We start from the raw sequence: 15,365 nt of genomic DNA, 5'->3' as shown, positions 1-15,365 counted from the left end.
AGTATATGAAACAACATTTTTGGGAGTGATTATAGATCATAAACTTTGTTGGGAGCCACACATAGAATATATTAAATGGAAATTATTTAAATCTATTGCTATTCTTTATAAAAGGGAACTGTTGAGCAACATATGTCTGTATGTGTAAAGCTCACTTGTAATGTCATATATGTCTTACTGTGCTCAAATTTGGGATAATGCATAAAAAAACAAATCTAGAACCTATAATTAAACTTTAGAAAAGAGCACTTAGGATAAAACATAAAGCTGGCAGCTACAAGTATTTTTTAAAAAGCTCCTTCAACCCTAAAATTTGTAGACATTGAGTACAGAAATACTTTTTTAAGTTGTAAACCAAAGCCTTCCAGTCTGTATTCAAAATGTTTTGAAATTTTGAGAGGGAAATTATAATTTAAGAGGGTTGTTCATTTTTGAACATGTAAAGTGAGAACAAATGTAAAATATGGATGTATTTCAGTTTTGGGAGTCATATTATGGAATGGACTCAGTGAGGAGTAGAAATTGTGTTGCTCTCCATGGAGTTTTTAAAAAGTCTTAATATGTAAAATGATTACAAATTATAATGTAAAATGATTATAGTGTAAAACAATTCAGGATTGATTAGAGAGTGAAATAACAGAGGATTACGGTTTAAAGTACAAAGGGTTTTGTTTTAGTTGTTTTTTTATTACTTCATTTATTTTGTTTCTTTGGTTTTGCTGCTATTCTGGGTTATCCTTTAGTTGATTACAGCAGGCAAAAATAAGCCTTGGCCGTCAGTTGACTGAATAGGCACCATTTTGAGTCCCCAATTTAGATCTTTTATCATAGATTGATGGTCAACAATCAGAAGAATGGCATAGATACTTCTAACTACTCTGGCTATCCTATCCTACATTCACTGAATGTTTTCCTCAAAGGAACAAAAAGTCAGTCCAGGACTCACTGTGTGATTCACACATCACCTTTCAGAGATGAAGTTCACTTACAACACAGTGAAAAAACATGAACATAACAACACCGTTTGTCTCAGGTAGACCTTGTGGATTCCTGTCAGACTGATCAGCAATGTGACCTCATAAAGGTATTTAAGAACAAAAACAGACACTCACGTGAGAACATAGTTGACACTGACGATGCAGTGCGGTCGGGATGAGCGGCTGTTGTGTACAATGGTTGCATAACTCTGAACCCACACCCAGCCTCCATGCTTGGCCAAGAAACGGTAGTACTTAGTGGTGACCTGACCTTTCACCAGCACTGCAAGGCCAAGAGATGGGAAAGACATTACAGCAAATAATTACTGTGGGGAAAAAATACAAATTATAGCATAAACTTAACTACAAACAAAGAAGTATTTCACCACTGGAAATGTGGTCTTTTCATATATCTGGGCTGTCTCTGCAGTAGAAAGACACAAATACTTTTGAAATTGATGTTCCATGACCAGAGAAACCAGAGAAAAGGTACAGTGGCATTTACTGTTGCTTCAAAGGTAGACAACCTACAACTACCAGAGTGCAGTGCACTGCACGAGACCAATAAATGCTCCTGCTGGTGGGTGATACAATGTGAGTTGCCTGTTTGAAATCAATATGGCGACAAACAATGTTGTTTTACAGTTAAACGGTAAGCTAAGCTCTGTTTTTAAAAACATTTAAGGTGAGAAAGAGGCGATGCAGTAACAGAATCTTGGTTTATTTTGATAAGTGCTGACTGGTTTCACTGTTTGATCTAAGTTTGGTCTGAGTATCCCTTCAAGTACTTAAATACATAAAAATACAGTCACAAACTGCAGCAAAAGGTGAAAGGTGATTAAAATCACACAAATATGAATTTGGAAAACTACGGTAAGTTTGTATGATTTTATCTTATGATATTGTGAATAGGTATAAATGAGCCATTTTATAGGAATTTATGGAATTTTTACAGCCTAATGTAAAAAAAAACATCGCATAAGGTCAGGTGACATAACATATAACATCACATGATAAAACACAACAACATGAGGTATAACACAGCAGCTTTACATATTAGAACATAATAGCCTGTAATGTATTGCAAGGTGCACTGTCTGTTCTGAAACAGTGTATGTGTGTGTACTAGTGAGTGTGTGTGTAGAGAGATTTTGTAGGAGGGTAAAACAAACCTAACTCACACAAGTGATGAGCACATCGCAGGTGGAAGGAGTCACAGCTGTGGACATGATGATAGAGAGTCTTCTCGATTAGATCCTGAGGCTCGTAGCCTGTCAGCTCTGCAACCCTGAGTAAAACAGACACATAAACATTTACTGCATTAAGCATTCCCACTTTTACACACACTCACGTACAAACCACACACACACACAAGATTTCTAACATGCAAATATGCAAAAATTCCCATCCACACAGTTACATACTGTCCATGCATACACACACGTATCCATTGAGCGCAGGTGGATACAGAACAGTGTGTCACAGATCATACCGTGAGTCGAGGAAGATGAGCTTCATGTCCAGGCTGGCTCTGAACATGAACATGTTGCTGTGCAGTTTGATCTCGGTGACAGCGCTGGGTGGCAACGAGTGACCGACAGCCACCAGCCCCACATTCTGATAACAGCCATCAAATGGAGACATGTCCAGGCTGTACTGACGGATCTTCAGGTAGCCGCTACAGTGGATAACCTGGGACAGTTCACAGATGGATACATACCATATGATCATTAATCCATACATGTTCCAGTTGCCCTTTAGTCCTGTTCAAGGTCACAGGGTCAGGAGTGGTGCAGCAAGGACATCTGGTCTGGGCATTATTAGCCTTTAAGGCCCGCTTTAACAACACTTGTGTTGCCCTACGTGCAAAATGGTCCTTTCAAAATTGAGCTTTAAAAAATATTATACATTAATGTCATATTCTACTTTCATTAATTAATTTTTTAACCAGCATCAGTCCTAATCATAAATATTAAATATTCATGAATTTTTTTTTATTTTAACGCCTTAAATGCCAGGTTTTTGTCATGATGCCACTGTGTTTTTAGATGAAAAAAACAACGAAAAATGAATTATTTTCAATAAACTACATGCAATAAAAAATATTTTGATTATCACAGTCTGGAATATTTGCAGCAACAGTGATTGTGGCAGTGCACCTCGTAGAAATACCATGTATTTTCTCCATATGCTAAGTGTGGTTAAGACACTTTCATGCTTTGATGACTGTGGGATCAAAAATAGCAGTTTGAATGAGTTTGATGATGCATCGATGCATTTTTATGCATCAAAAAAAGGCAACTTAGAAATCAATATCAGTTTATGTGTATGTTATATTTAGAAAATTTTCACAATTTTACCTTGCCAACAGATAGCCCTTTTAATGGGGAGCTGAGGCTGTTAACTTCAAGCCACATATAATGTGCACACGATTCTTTAAAGTGACTAAAATACATTTTGCTGCAGCCTCATCCACAGCAGTACATTGCTGAGCTTCCATGGCGGATGATTTGGTTTACTGAAGACGCTGGCAAAGCAACACAGTACATAAAATAGGCACAGCAGAAATGTCCATAGACTGGACCAGAAATAAACAAGTTTGCTGATTTAACATATTTCTCTATTGACAGTTGACTGGCAAGAAGTGACTGTTGTTAGAAAATCCAACAACCTTAAAATATACTGTGACATTCATGCTCCCAAGAGGATGATCCCTCCCTATTCTGGACACTCCACTACAACCTCCTTAAGAATAAAATCTGCACTTTTCCAACAAGATAGCATGTAATCCAATAAGCAAATTGTCATTAACTTTGCTGAGCAGAATCATGAGCCTTTTTGATTTTGATGATCCCGCTGCCTTTTCTTCTAAACCAACTTCACCGTTTTTAACTATTAGTACAGCTAAGGTACTTAGAACAGAGAAATGGTGTTGTTTATTCCATGGATCACTGAATAAATTGTAGGGTATCATGAGCCTTGCACCTTCTAGCAGTCACTAGTGGAGCTTCAGACTTTACGTTTTTGTTATCCTTAAATAGAATGCAAACATTTGTGATAATCACCAGTCATCTATTTGGGAGACCAATCTCACATTTGGGAGCTGTTTAACTGTTATGTTCCAGTCCTAAGCCCCTAAAAATATACTTAAAGGTTTTGGATTGACTTATAGAAATGTTTGTCGGATTTATTTGTAATTTATTGATATGACTTGACATTGACCACAGCATGTCATTACTTGTCTTCAAATGTCAATTACAAAGCAAATATATAAAATAAAGACAGTTGTGTTTAGGCCAGTTTTGCAGCACAGCCTTACCTTGTAGCCTCCACAGGTAAGCCCAGCATTTCTTTTAGCAAGGACACATTTCATTCTCAGAAAAAAGGAACGCTCCATCTCATATTCTGCAGAGAATTAAAAAAAAAAAAGAAGCTATTTATGCTGTAGGATGAGTCCAGGTCTTATATAGTACAACATGCTTGGGCTGTCCATTACCGTGAACAAAGTGTGAATGGTAAGGCTGGTGTGCTGTGAGGACAGCTGTCATTTCATCATGGTCTGCTGGATGGATGTATTCATAAATGCTGTTTCCCGTCAACTCTACCTGTTGAAATGAGCATTCATCTCAGACACATAACACATCAGGGCCAACATGCCAGAGGAGCTCACATGAAGTGTCAAACTAACCTGCGACAGGCCCAAGTGCACTGATGCTGTTTCTGATATGTACATTATTTTCCCATCTGGAGCAACCACAAAAATGAAGCCGTCTAATGTCTGAAAGAAACAACAAAAACAACGTTATTATATTATATATCAACAAAAATAATTTGTCTTTTATCAAAATCATTGTTACTGTCTTGAGTCAGTTTACACTGAATGTGAATACACTATTGTCTTATTATTATGACTGTTTATTATTCAGCTGTACTGTAATAACTCAGCAAAGCTGCCATCACAGCATTGCTCAAGCAACATTATGACAAAATAATACACTGAAGATAGATATGAAGTAAACATATGATATGTACCATTAATGGAACAAATGAATTAAACACTGAGTTACCAGATCATACAAATGCCTTCTAATAAATATAACAGCCCTCCAATAACAGTGGATCTACAGGTATGATGTCTCGGCCAGGACTTCCTTGGCCAGAGATTTTGATTTTCTAATCAAATCCTGGTTAAATAAATAAAATCTAAAAATAAAAATAAAACCACTTGAATTGAATGCTTTTTAAGACATTTCAACATAATTTTTAATCAAATTGAATACAGATTTTTTTGGACGAATCATTTTTTTAATCCAATCATTGCAGGTAAGTATAAAGGCAAGTAGTATGTATGTGGTCCCATGCGGAGTTGGGTTTCATGTAGGATTATGGTTATAGGAATAAATCATGTTAATTTACATATGTCAAACATGAGCACAAATATGAAGTAAAAAGACAGTATTTGTTTGAGTGGTAGGTCTACAGATTTGTAACATCAGAACGGTGGCTTTTTACACTGAAGACTTCCACTCATCTTGACACAAAGAAATTAAAAGTTATATAGATGAAATTGAATAAAAAGGGTTTTTTTGCAATTAGATCCCACATATTCAAATTTAAGACTATTTAATGACTTTAAGGCCTAATATTTCAAAAACTGAATGCAAGACAATTCGTGTCTATTCATATTTCAAGGACCTGCAATAAATCCAAGCTGTTCAATTTTCTACTGAAAAAAGAAATGTGGTCATTATAGAAGTTGTAATTTATGTTTCTGCTTTTTTGAAATTGCTGAATTAGTCCCCATCACTTTTTAAAAGCACAATTTTGAAAAATTGTTTTGAAAAGTAGCTTGCACCAAGAAATGTTAATTAAAAAATGAGAATGGTTTAAGAAAAATGTATTTGTACAGTAATATTATGTTGAAACAAAACCTACAGCCTTAGTAATAGCCTAGGATATGCCCTTTTAATGTGTAACCTGTCGTAATTATCTACTCTGAGCGCATACAGTCCCCGTATTACATTGTTTTTACAAGAAAGCCCAACCTTAATGTTATTATTTGATGTTGTTATATTTTTAACCTTTTGTCATTGGATTAGTGGTCTTGTTTTGGTTTCCCCATGTGGCTATTTTATGCACATCCATATACTTCGCACTTTTACCTGTTTTAAATGAAAGAGTTTGTTCTTTTATTGGCATTCTTCTCCTTTATTTGCATTATATCTGCTTAGAAATATGGTTATTTCTTTTACACTTAATTTTATCTGCTTATATGAGTTTAATTCTCTCATCTACATTTATGAAATTGTATTTTTGTACATGCACTCTGATCTGTGGCAGAGGAGGGTCACTGATATTTTTATATATGTTATTTTTCATTCTGTATATATTTTATTCTAGGAAGCACTTTGTGCTTCAGCTTGAAAAGTGCTATATAGGCATTGTTATTATTATTATTATTAGTAGTAGTAGTAGTAGTAGTAGTATTAGTATTATTATTATTATTATTGCCTATAATTGCATCAGTTGTTCTTGACCAGAGCAAGCCAGCCTAAGGTTCTCTGTAGCCAGCCTGTAGTCCTGCAGCTCTGCAGCCGTGCTCCATTGTGTCGCTGCTGATGTGAGAGGGGCTGCAGGACACACTGAGGCTCTGTGCGTGACTACGAATGTGTTCAGCTCATTTCACTCTTAAAGCCCAAGAATGAAGGCAGCAGGAGGCAGACAGCACTAAACCACACACTTACACACACACACACACACACACACACACACACACACACACACACACACACACACACACACACAATCTACCTATGGCTGAACAGTAATAATAATGATAATAACAATTTTCCACAAAAAACTAAACTGCCCATTTTTACAGTATCTTCATGCTAATGAACATTTTAATGGCCTTTAAGAGACCTCGTGGCATCTCAGTCACTTGAAAAGCCCACCTTTCTTTCAGTGGCCTTTAAAATGTGAGAACACATAAGCACTGTAATACAGTGAGTACCTGTAAGAGATGGGAGCCCAGCTCCTGGCTGACCCCGTCCAAAGAAGTGCTGCGGCTCACGTGTCCCCAGGACTCCCCCAGGCCTGGGAAACAAATAACACACACACACACATGAAAAATATAATTACTAGAAACAAAATGTCATATTTAACAATGAAAACAGGGGGGTAAAAATACTGAAAACCTTGTAAAACCAGAGAGGATCTAATTTCACTGATTAGTTTAAATGTCTTTTATGAATAACACAAGTTCATTGTGGATTCATAATTAATCTACAGACATAATTTATTGTAGAGGCATTATCTCTACCACTGATGAGGTTTCAGTTACAGCAAAAAAAAAAAAAAGCCAACAACAAATAATGGTAACAATAACGTCTACATTTTACAGACTAATAGAGTACTGGTAATTTATTCATCTATCATTCAGTGCACAATCACTGTATATACTGTCAATATTCAGACTGTGCACATGTTTAACTGCATCAAATGATCAGGGGAAAAAAGACAACTATCGCAAAGACAATAGCAAGACTGAAGAGATTAACGCGAGCCTTTACTTAAAGACAATATAGATGCTAAATGCTGTAAATACTGTATAAAGATATATAATGGGATTATTTATTTTGGTTACATTTAATTGCACTGTTGTATGGTTTACAAAAAACACATCACACACATTTTTTTCTTCACATAATAGCCATATGTGTTTGTCCAGCTTTGTTATCCTTATTCTTAGCTGTTGTATGTATTTTTGCATAACTGAGCAATGCATTTTAAAAAAGAAAAGGAAAGAATATAAAAGAAAAAACAGATTCGGATTCTCTATGTGTTCACATACTTGGCCAATAAAGTTAATTCTGATCCTAAATAAACTGCTTTTCACAGTGTGGGTATAATAGTGTCTGCAGGGGGAAATGTGGTTAATTTGATGGGCCTTTTGGTTACAATTATAACTGCAACGGCTCGTTTAACTGCAGCATTGACTATCACTAGTCTAAAATCAGAACAGTGTGTTGAGTTTGGGGTCTGCAGCCTACGACTCTAAAGATACACCAAAAATCCAAAGAGTCGGATTTTTATCAAATCATTGCAATCGACCATAGCATCACAATATATTGATAAAGTCTCCTCCACAGTGGTAAAATCAACATGTCAGGTGGTGTGCGGCACAGAGCTGCAGCGGACAGAGCAAACAGGAGTCCGTGCAGCAGCGATCTTCATTCAGATGCAAATCCCGCTCTGCAGAATAAACAGGCGGCGTGCGGGGATCACAGCGGCCCGCCGCCTCCCGACTCACACCGAGCTCACACAGACTGATGCACGTCCGCGTCACAAGACACAATCACATCACCCCCAAAACACACACAAGCGGGAAAAAACATCCCTGGCTTCCACTTCACCAAAGGAAAAGATAAAGACGCCGCTGTGAGAACACGCAGTTAATAATGGCTCCTTAGTTACAACAGGGATTTTATCATTAGGCGTCTATCAATGTTGTTACTATCATACAATTCAATTAGTTCTCAGGAATTCTGCAGACCCTCTATAAGAATAATAATAACAATAATAATAATTACCATTATTAGTTAAAACTGTAAAAGTGCTGTGCTTTTGATGGAACGAGGAAAACAATGGTCAATCAATTTCACAATTCAGAGAAAAACTTGTTAAATCACTTTAAAATCGAGGTTCTTGTTTGTCTATATGATTGGTTAAAACATCCTAAAACTAAAGAAAATTACATGAATTTTGTAGAGAAAGCTGCAATTAACGCAACAGAAATGTGCATTTGGAGCACGGTGAGGCAAACACGTGCTGCACGGGTGTTTATAAAGAGCTACTGAGGCTTCTGAGGCCTGAGCTTTACAACTGTGTGCTGATATTCTGTCCACACACGGGGTTATTATAGGGGCCCAGTATAAAAGATAGGCCTCAGAGTTTGGCTGGGGGCTGCAGGGCATACGAGGCTTTTCTATGAGACAGACTGGTGCTGCTGCAGGTCACGAGGCGCTCACCTGCGAACCGGAACTCACTACAAAGCTCAGTACTAGACTTTCATTTTAAAGTTTGTTTGAAGACACTAAGTTAATGAAAGCTCCTGGAGTGAGCGGCCGTTTTGTTTTCATCCAACGTATTGCTTTGTTATATAAAAACATAAAATGTTATTCCGTAATTATTTTTCTATTATATCTTTCAGCTCAAGCGGGACTTAGTAGGCCTATTTTTTACCAAGGAGACAAACTCCAATTTGATACATTATTGTTATTATTATTATTATTATTATTATTATTATTATTATTATTATTATTATCATTATTATTATTATAAGTTGTAGTAGTATTCATTATTAGAGCAGTGGTTCCCAGACATGTTTGCCCCCTAAAAAAAACGGATGTCTAGTCGTGATCACGCATAAACGCGAGCTGTAATTAATCTGACGGATTTAGAGGCCTGAAAGTATCCAATGTTTCACAAGCAGAAAAATGCAAAAAACAAACAAACAAACAAACAAACAACCAAAACAATAAGTCAAAGGTAAAACATGAACAGAACTTTGTGTAATTATTTTTTGTAAATATTCCTCATTTTTTCTTTATGATCTTGTGCTCTTGTTTTATTTTCTTTTTTAAACTGAATCTAAATCGAAGCATTTTTAAAATAGCCTTAGTAAAAAGATAAATGCATACATATATTTGGTAAACCGATCACACATTAAAAGCATACATGATCTGGTGTTGCACATAAGTTGTAGGCTATAATTCAACACTGTATTGCGCAGTAGCAGGTCTGGACAGGTCAGTTGGTTCTTATAGCAGCGCAGCAGGATCGTAATCCTTCAACTAACCTCAACAATTACAATATCGCAGTCTTTAGTAAGCATACTATGACACATAATTGAACAGCAATAATAATAATAATAATAATAATAATAGCCTAATAATAGCAGCATAATAATAATAATAATAAAACAATTTTGCAAGGCACATCAGCATCAGCGCATTCAAGTCTTTTAAGAGTCTCAGTAACATTGGAGGGTTTAAAGTGTTGCGTACGCTGAGACAAAAAAAAAAAAAAAAAAGCTCCGCCTGGATTGATAAACTACCTCATTTGAGCCATGTCGGTAACTCATTTAGAATTTACACAAAGTGTCACATATTCCAAGACAAAAAAACCGACTTTAAACTAACCAGACAAGTCCATCTCCGGAGCAACACCATGAGATGCGTTTGAAACCTTTTCCAGCAAAATTACACACCGTTGTCTTTATCCTAACAACATTGCTTGTATTTTGTTACGATTTGTGTTTGAAATTTATTTTGCAGCTACTGCAGCATTTAAATAAGCTATAATAACCTTGGAGCTATACAACCTATGTAAGTTACAGTCAAATGATGTAAATAAAAGGCCATTTCATTTCGCAAATATGTTTTTTTTTCCTTTAAGTCATTTCCCCTTTCTGATTAAATCTCTTTTGAGGATCAAGATATCTGTGGTGTGGGGTCTCATGTAATTTAACCCAGGATGGACAAGGTGGCTTAGGTCAAAGGTCACTTAGTGACCACTCTGAGTGTCATAAATAATCCCCTCCTCCCCCAAAGAAAAAAAAGTAATCCTTTGGTACACTCCAAATTAAGGACTCTTTTAGCTTTTCTTCTCCCCACTTATGTAAAAACCCCTCCAGCCCTCTCATATGGGCTTCTTCATGTCTAACACATCACATGTGGCTGGTGGGGGGGGGGGTAAAAAGATGTGAGAAGCCTGAGTGAAGAGGTCCGGCCTTTAAAACAGCGAAGGTGATTTAATGGGGAAAACACAACACAGCCTGTAAAGGACAGCCGAGCAAAACCCTGCAGCCTGCAGGAGAGAGATTGGCCCTTAAATTATTCAGAGAGCCTCCCGAGCATGCTTATGTTGCCACACATGTGAAACAGCACAGTGTGACAGACAGACATCTTCCAGCCATGCAAGCAATGCAGAATGAGGGCAACTAGTGTTACTGAGAATGGCGGCACACACAGCACTATTTATCACTGTTTTTGTTTTGTTTGTTTTTTCACACAAAATAGTATAGCTCTGCACTTTCCTCAGTGTTGGTATCCTTTTGCAATATATTAGATTTTAGAGGGAAGAAGATGTTTTATCATTCCACTTAATCCTGATTCTGCACTAAATAAGCTCACATTGCTGTTTTCTGGAATACTGTGGGTCAACAATACTAGGTTTCTTTCAACAACCCCACAGTTTGCTTTATGCAGAAAAATTATCTGCAGTATTTGTCACTCATTTTTACTCGAACCCTTATATGATGAAGCCATGTAGGCCTAAATAATAATACAACTATTGATTTCAAGCTGATTTGAAAAAATGATTTCATCTACAACATTTACAGGCCACCAGCGTTACCTGAACAAGGTTATGACCTGGATTGTTTGCATGAATTTTATCTTGAGGGCCACAGTGTGCCCTAACATGAATGTAAATCATCTATGACTCTGAATATCAATCCTGATATCCCAGATGGACCTATGCAAAACAGAAAGATTTGTTTGCTGCATGTCATTTTATTGGTGGCAAAAAAAATTCCCCCCAGCCTCCCTCAATGGCATGACAGGTTAATTAATAAAGGTGTTCTCAATTGAGGGGGGGGGGTAACAGCTAAACTCCATGTAGGGGTGAACAGATTTTTGATTCTGTGGGCTGACCTATTTCAGATTACCAAAGTGATAAGGTGCTTAACTGATTTCTTGGTGAATCTGGTCAAAACTGATATAACAATTTCTTTAGATGTATTTTTATATTATTGTACTATTTTCTTTCTTAAAACTCCTATGTGGAAGCACATATTGCCACCACGATTTATAATTTGTATGCTTGTTTGCCAAACTGTGACCAGTACTTTTTTTCTAAGAAAATAGCAATGTATTGCTCAAGTTGGAATAAACATTTTGTTAAAAAAAATACCTGTTATGCTTCTTTCCTTTTTTTCTCTCTCTCTATTTTGACAGCGATTGTGCAGTATTATAAAATACACCCTTTAGCTCTGATTACGATGGATTTTATTTAGCCCAAGGCTATGTCACAGTAGGATTTAATAGCTTGGCTCTGAGTGTAAAAACACACATCTTAGCAGTGTCCGTGTTTCCTTTGTGCTTCCTCTGTCACTCCACCTTCCCCACACCACAGCCTGCTTTACTGTTACAAGCAGCTCCATATGTTGAGGGATCACACGTGCACATCATACTAATATCCGCGGCTCTGCAGCAGTCACGCAGGATGGAGCCTCATCACAAGCTAATCTGCTGGCAGGGGCCACCAGGGGCCCCGGAGAGAAACCACAGCCTTGCCGGCTGGGGACAGACGGAGTGAGAGACACGGGAGACTTGTGCTGCTGACTCAATATACTCAATTACTCAGAGAGGATACACTGCGGAGAATAATAGCTATATCAGAATACTTTATTCTGTTTCACTGTCACCGCGATAAGACAGATCCTACTGAAACTCCAGGGACAGAGAGTTTAACAATGAGCAATCGGAACAGATGTATAAAACCAAAAGCCGTAGAAAATCCATTAATAAAAACGTGCGTCTAATTCTTTTTTCGTCCATTGTTAGCCGCCTTTATTTTGAAGCGCTTAAACAATAAACAAGAGCGACATGGACGGATAAAACAATCAAAAAACGTGTCATTTTTGTAAAGAGAATTTGTGGGCCTATGACGACTACTACTACTACTTATTAATATTACTTTTTTATTTAAAAAAGGGAAAAAAAAGATTTTTCATTACTGTTCAAATAATCAAAAAAGCTGTTCAGTTACACATAAACAACCTGCAAATTACATTTAAGAACAACAAAAAAAATAGGAAGAAATACTTATTCAGTATAATTGAATTGCAAGAAACTACAGAAATAAAGTCAAATAGGCCAAAGTAAATAAATAAATAACACAATTTAAAAATTATTTAGCCTAAGCTACAGCAGCCATAAAATAAAATATTACTAGTACCCTACTATTCTTCGGCCTAATATTACCAGCTAGTCTACTGAAGAAATAATAGCAATAGCATTAACCTCATAAAATAACATTGGATCATTTTTCTTAAATATATTTTGTCCTATATATAATTAGATCTTAAATTATATATATAATTGTATAATTGTTATAATTGTTATTTAGTTAATTATAGTGTTATACTATAATTTTTTGACAGTACATTTTAATCCTATTTGAATGGGTTTTCTTTTTCTTTTTAACATTATTTCATTCGCATTATTAAAACGCAGCTCTCTTACCTTCGGGGAAGACTATTCTCATTTTCAGGTAGCTTGTTGTGAGCCGGATGATTGAGGCTTTATCCAGCTGGGAGGTGATGGCGGACGGCAGTGGCAAGAGTTTAGCCAGTTCATAAAATTCACTATTTTCCTTTTCCCGTCGAGTCCGGGCGGCATTTTTAGATTTCTCCTTCATGTTGTCGTCTCTGTTTCACCGACTACTCTTCCGCTGTGTGTCCCGCTGCGGTCACTCAGTGTCCAGGTGTCTCATAGCACAGGAGCGGAGCTGCGACGTCCCCACACATGAAAGTAGACTTGTCCCTCCGCGCGGCCTAAAATCCACAGCTGCTGGCGCGCGAGCACATTCCCATATTTCCAGGTGTTCCGGTGATTGGCGGCGAGCAAGAAGCGGCTAATTCCTGGATTTCTGAGCTTTCTAGCAGTGATTTGGTCAGCCCATTAGAGGGCTCACCGCACACTGGGCTCCATCATAACGTTACCTGGTGTTCAAAGGCAGTGTGGACCCGCTGGGGACATTAGACCCTAAAAGATAAAACATGTGTAAGACAGACTTAATTGGAACCGCCATTTGGGTTTAGCATCACTTGTGTCCGTCTATAAACTGCACACTGAGTTGCTAGCTACCGTCAAACTAAAATGACACTTGTTTGAATCTTTCTCCAGAAATGTAGTGGCTTTATTTTTTAAATTCACACTCATCTACACGTGCACACCTGCTTGTTGGCTTACCTCAGAGCAGACACAGCAGGCAGTTTGCTAAATTGACGCCTGTTGGGCTTGAAAGTGTTCGGGCAGAATCTCCATAAAGCCTCGCATATCTTCCATCCTATGTGATGTTATGGATAGTAGCGTATCCTCGAGCCTCCTCAGCGCTGCGGGCTCGAAGACCCGCCCACTGCAGGCAACTCTGATCCTATTGGACCATTGGGTACTCTTCTCGCGTATCTATTGGTTACTCTTCATAATGACGCGTACCACGAGGAACGGGAATTGGCTGGTGAAAATGTTCACCTCTGGCACAAAGTGTATTGAAAAATCCTCCAGTTTGTTCACTCTCCTCTGAGAGAAAACTGTATGCAGATCTCCTTAAAAATGGTTTGTTTAAAGTATTTATGGTTTATCAACAAAAATAAATATCAAGCAATGATTGTTTTACGGCCATTTAACAATTTGTGGAATTCTCTTGCAATCGCCTATACATATTGACTTATCTAACTTACCAAATCTATTTTATCTAACATAATGTGGCGATATTTACTGCATCATATCACATTTTTCAATACAGTTTGGCATTTATTATGGCTAAATTGTGGGCCAAACCTGAGGAGGCAGAGGCCTCTTTAATAAACTTGCGCAGAGTACAAAATATGAACATATTCCAGCATGCGCTGTTCAGCAGTGCTGCTGTTGTTAGTTTTATTTCCATGACCTAAAGGACACATGGGGCCTAAATTCGATGTATGTACACTATAGGCTACGTCCTCTACATCTTAAAATAACGTGGGAATCGTTTTTAAAATGTGAATTAAAATAGATTTTGTCTACGATAATGTTCACCAAATCGGGATGGAAAATTGTGAGATTAAAGCATGGATTTTTCATGGTGTTCTGTACACAGGAGCAGCCTAAACCAAAGTTGTGTTTTTAATTTTTTAAATAGCCTAACAATTATAAAACATCAGGCCTATAACAGGCCACATAGAATAGCCTCTGTCCCATAGGATGTCCTGTCCATTATAAAAACACATAGCCAACAGGTCTAAATTTTAACCGATTATTTAGCAGCACGGCCAACAGGTACCATCACCATCATCATCATCAACCCATTGTTTACTCAGGCAAAATTAACTGAGCATCAAGCTCTTTTACAGCAATGCCCTGAATTCATGGCTATGGGCTGCTGGATATCAGTGAAAGTGCATTAAATTAAGAACACATGGCAGGTAGTGTTTAGAGAAGCCCTACGGTCTGATTAAGCCTCAACTTGTCACTTTGGGCCACCTGAACAACAACTAGATATGTCTCTATGGATATGGTTAATTTATCACGGAAGGCTTTCATACAGGCCTATTTTAAA

The 15,365-nt window shown here is 37.3% G+C and overlaps 1 protein-coding gene across 1 annotated transcript in view; it reads right to left on the bottom strand.

Moving 5' to 3' along the window:
* Window positions 1–14,124, bottom strand: part of sim1a (SIM bHLH transcription factor 1a) — a 28,478-nt gene extending 14,354 nt beyond the window's left edge. Inside the window, exons 1-9 of the mRNA XM_042490674.2 lie at window positions 14,018–14,124; window positions 13,289–13,810; window positions 6,991–7,073; window positions 4,666–4,755; window positions 4,474–4,582; window positions 4,297–4,382; window positions 2,470–2,669; window positions 2,159–2,265; window positions 1,113–1,260 (exon numbers count right to left, since the gene is read on the bottom strand). Coding sequence (XP_042346608.1) covers window positions 1,113–1,260; window positions 2,159–2,265; window positions 2,470–2,669; window positions 4,297–4,382; window positions 4,474–4,582; window positions 4,666–4,755; window positions 6,991–7,073; window positions 13,289–13,463 — 998 coding nt within the window. The 5' untranslated portion in view covers window positions 13,464–13,810; window positions 14,018–14,124. The remainder of the gene's footprint in view (window positions 1–1,112; window positions 1,261–2,158; window positions 2,266–2,469; window positions 2,670–4,296; window positions 4,383–4,473; window positions 4,583–4,665; window positions 4,756–6,990; window positions 7,074–13,288; window positions 13,811–14,017) is intronic.
* Between the last annotated feature and the right edge of the window lie 1,241 nt (window positions 14,125–15,365).

This window comes from Plectropomus leopardus, chromosome 11, assembly GCF_026936395.1.
Source record: "Plectropomus leopardus strain MGB_pleo_1.0 chromosome 11, ASM2693639v1, whole genome shotgun sequence".
Classification (NCBI taxonomy): Eukaryota; Metazoa; Chordata; class Actinopteri; order Perciformes; family Serranidae; genus Plectropomus; species Plectropomus leopardus.
Note: the sequence above shows the minus strand (reverse complement) of the source record. Positions and strands in the feature narration are given on the sequence as shown.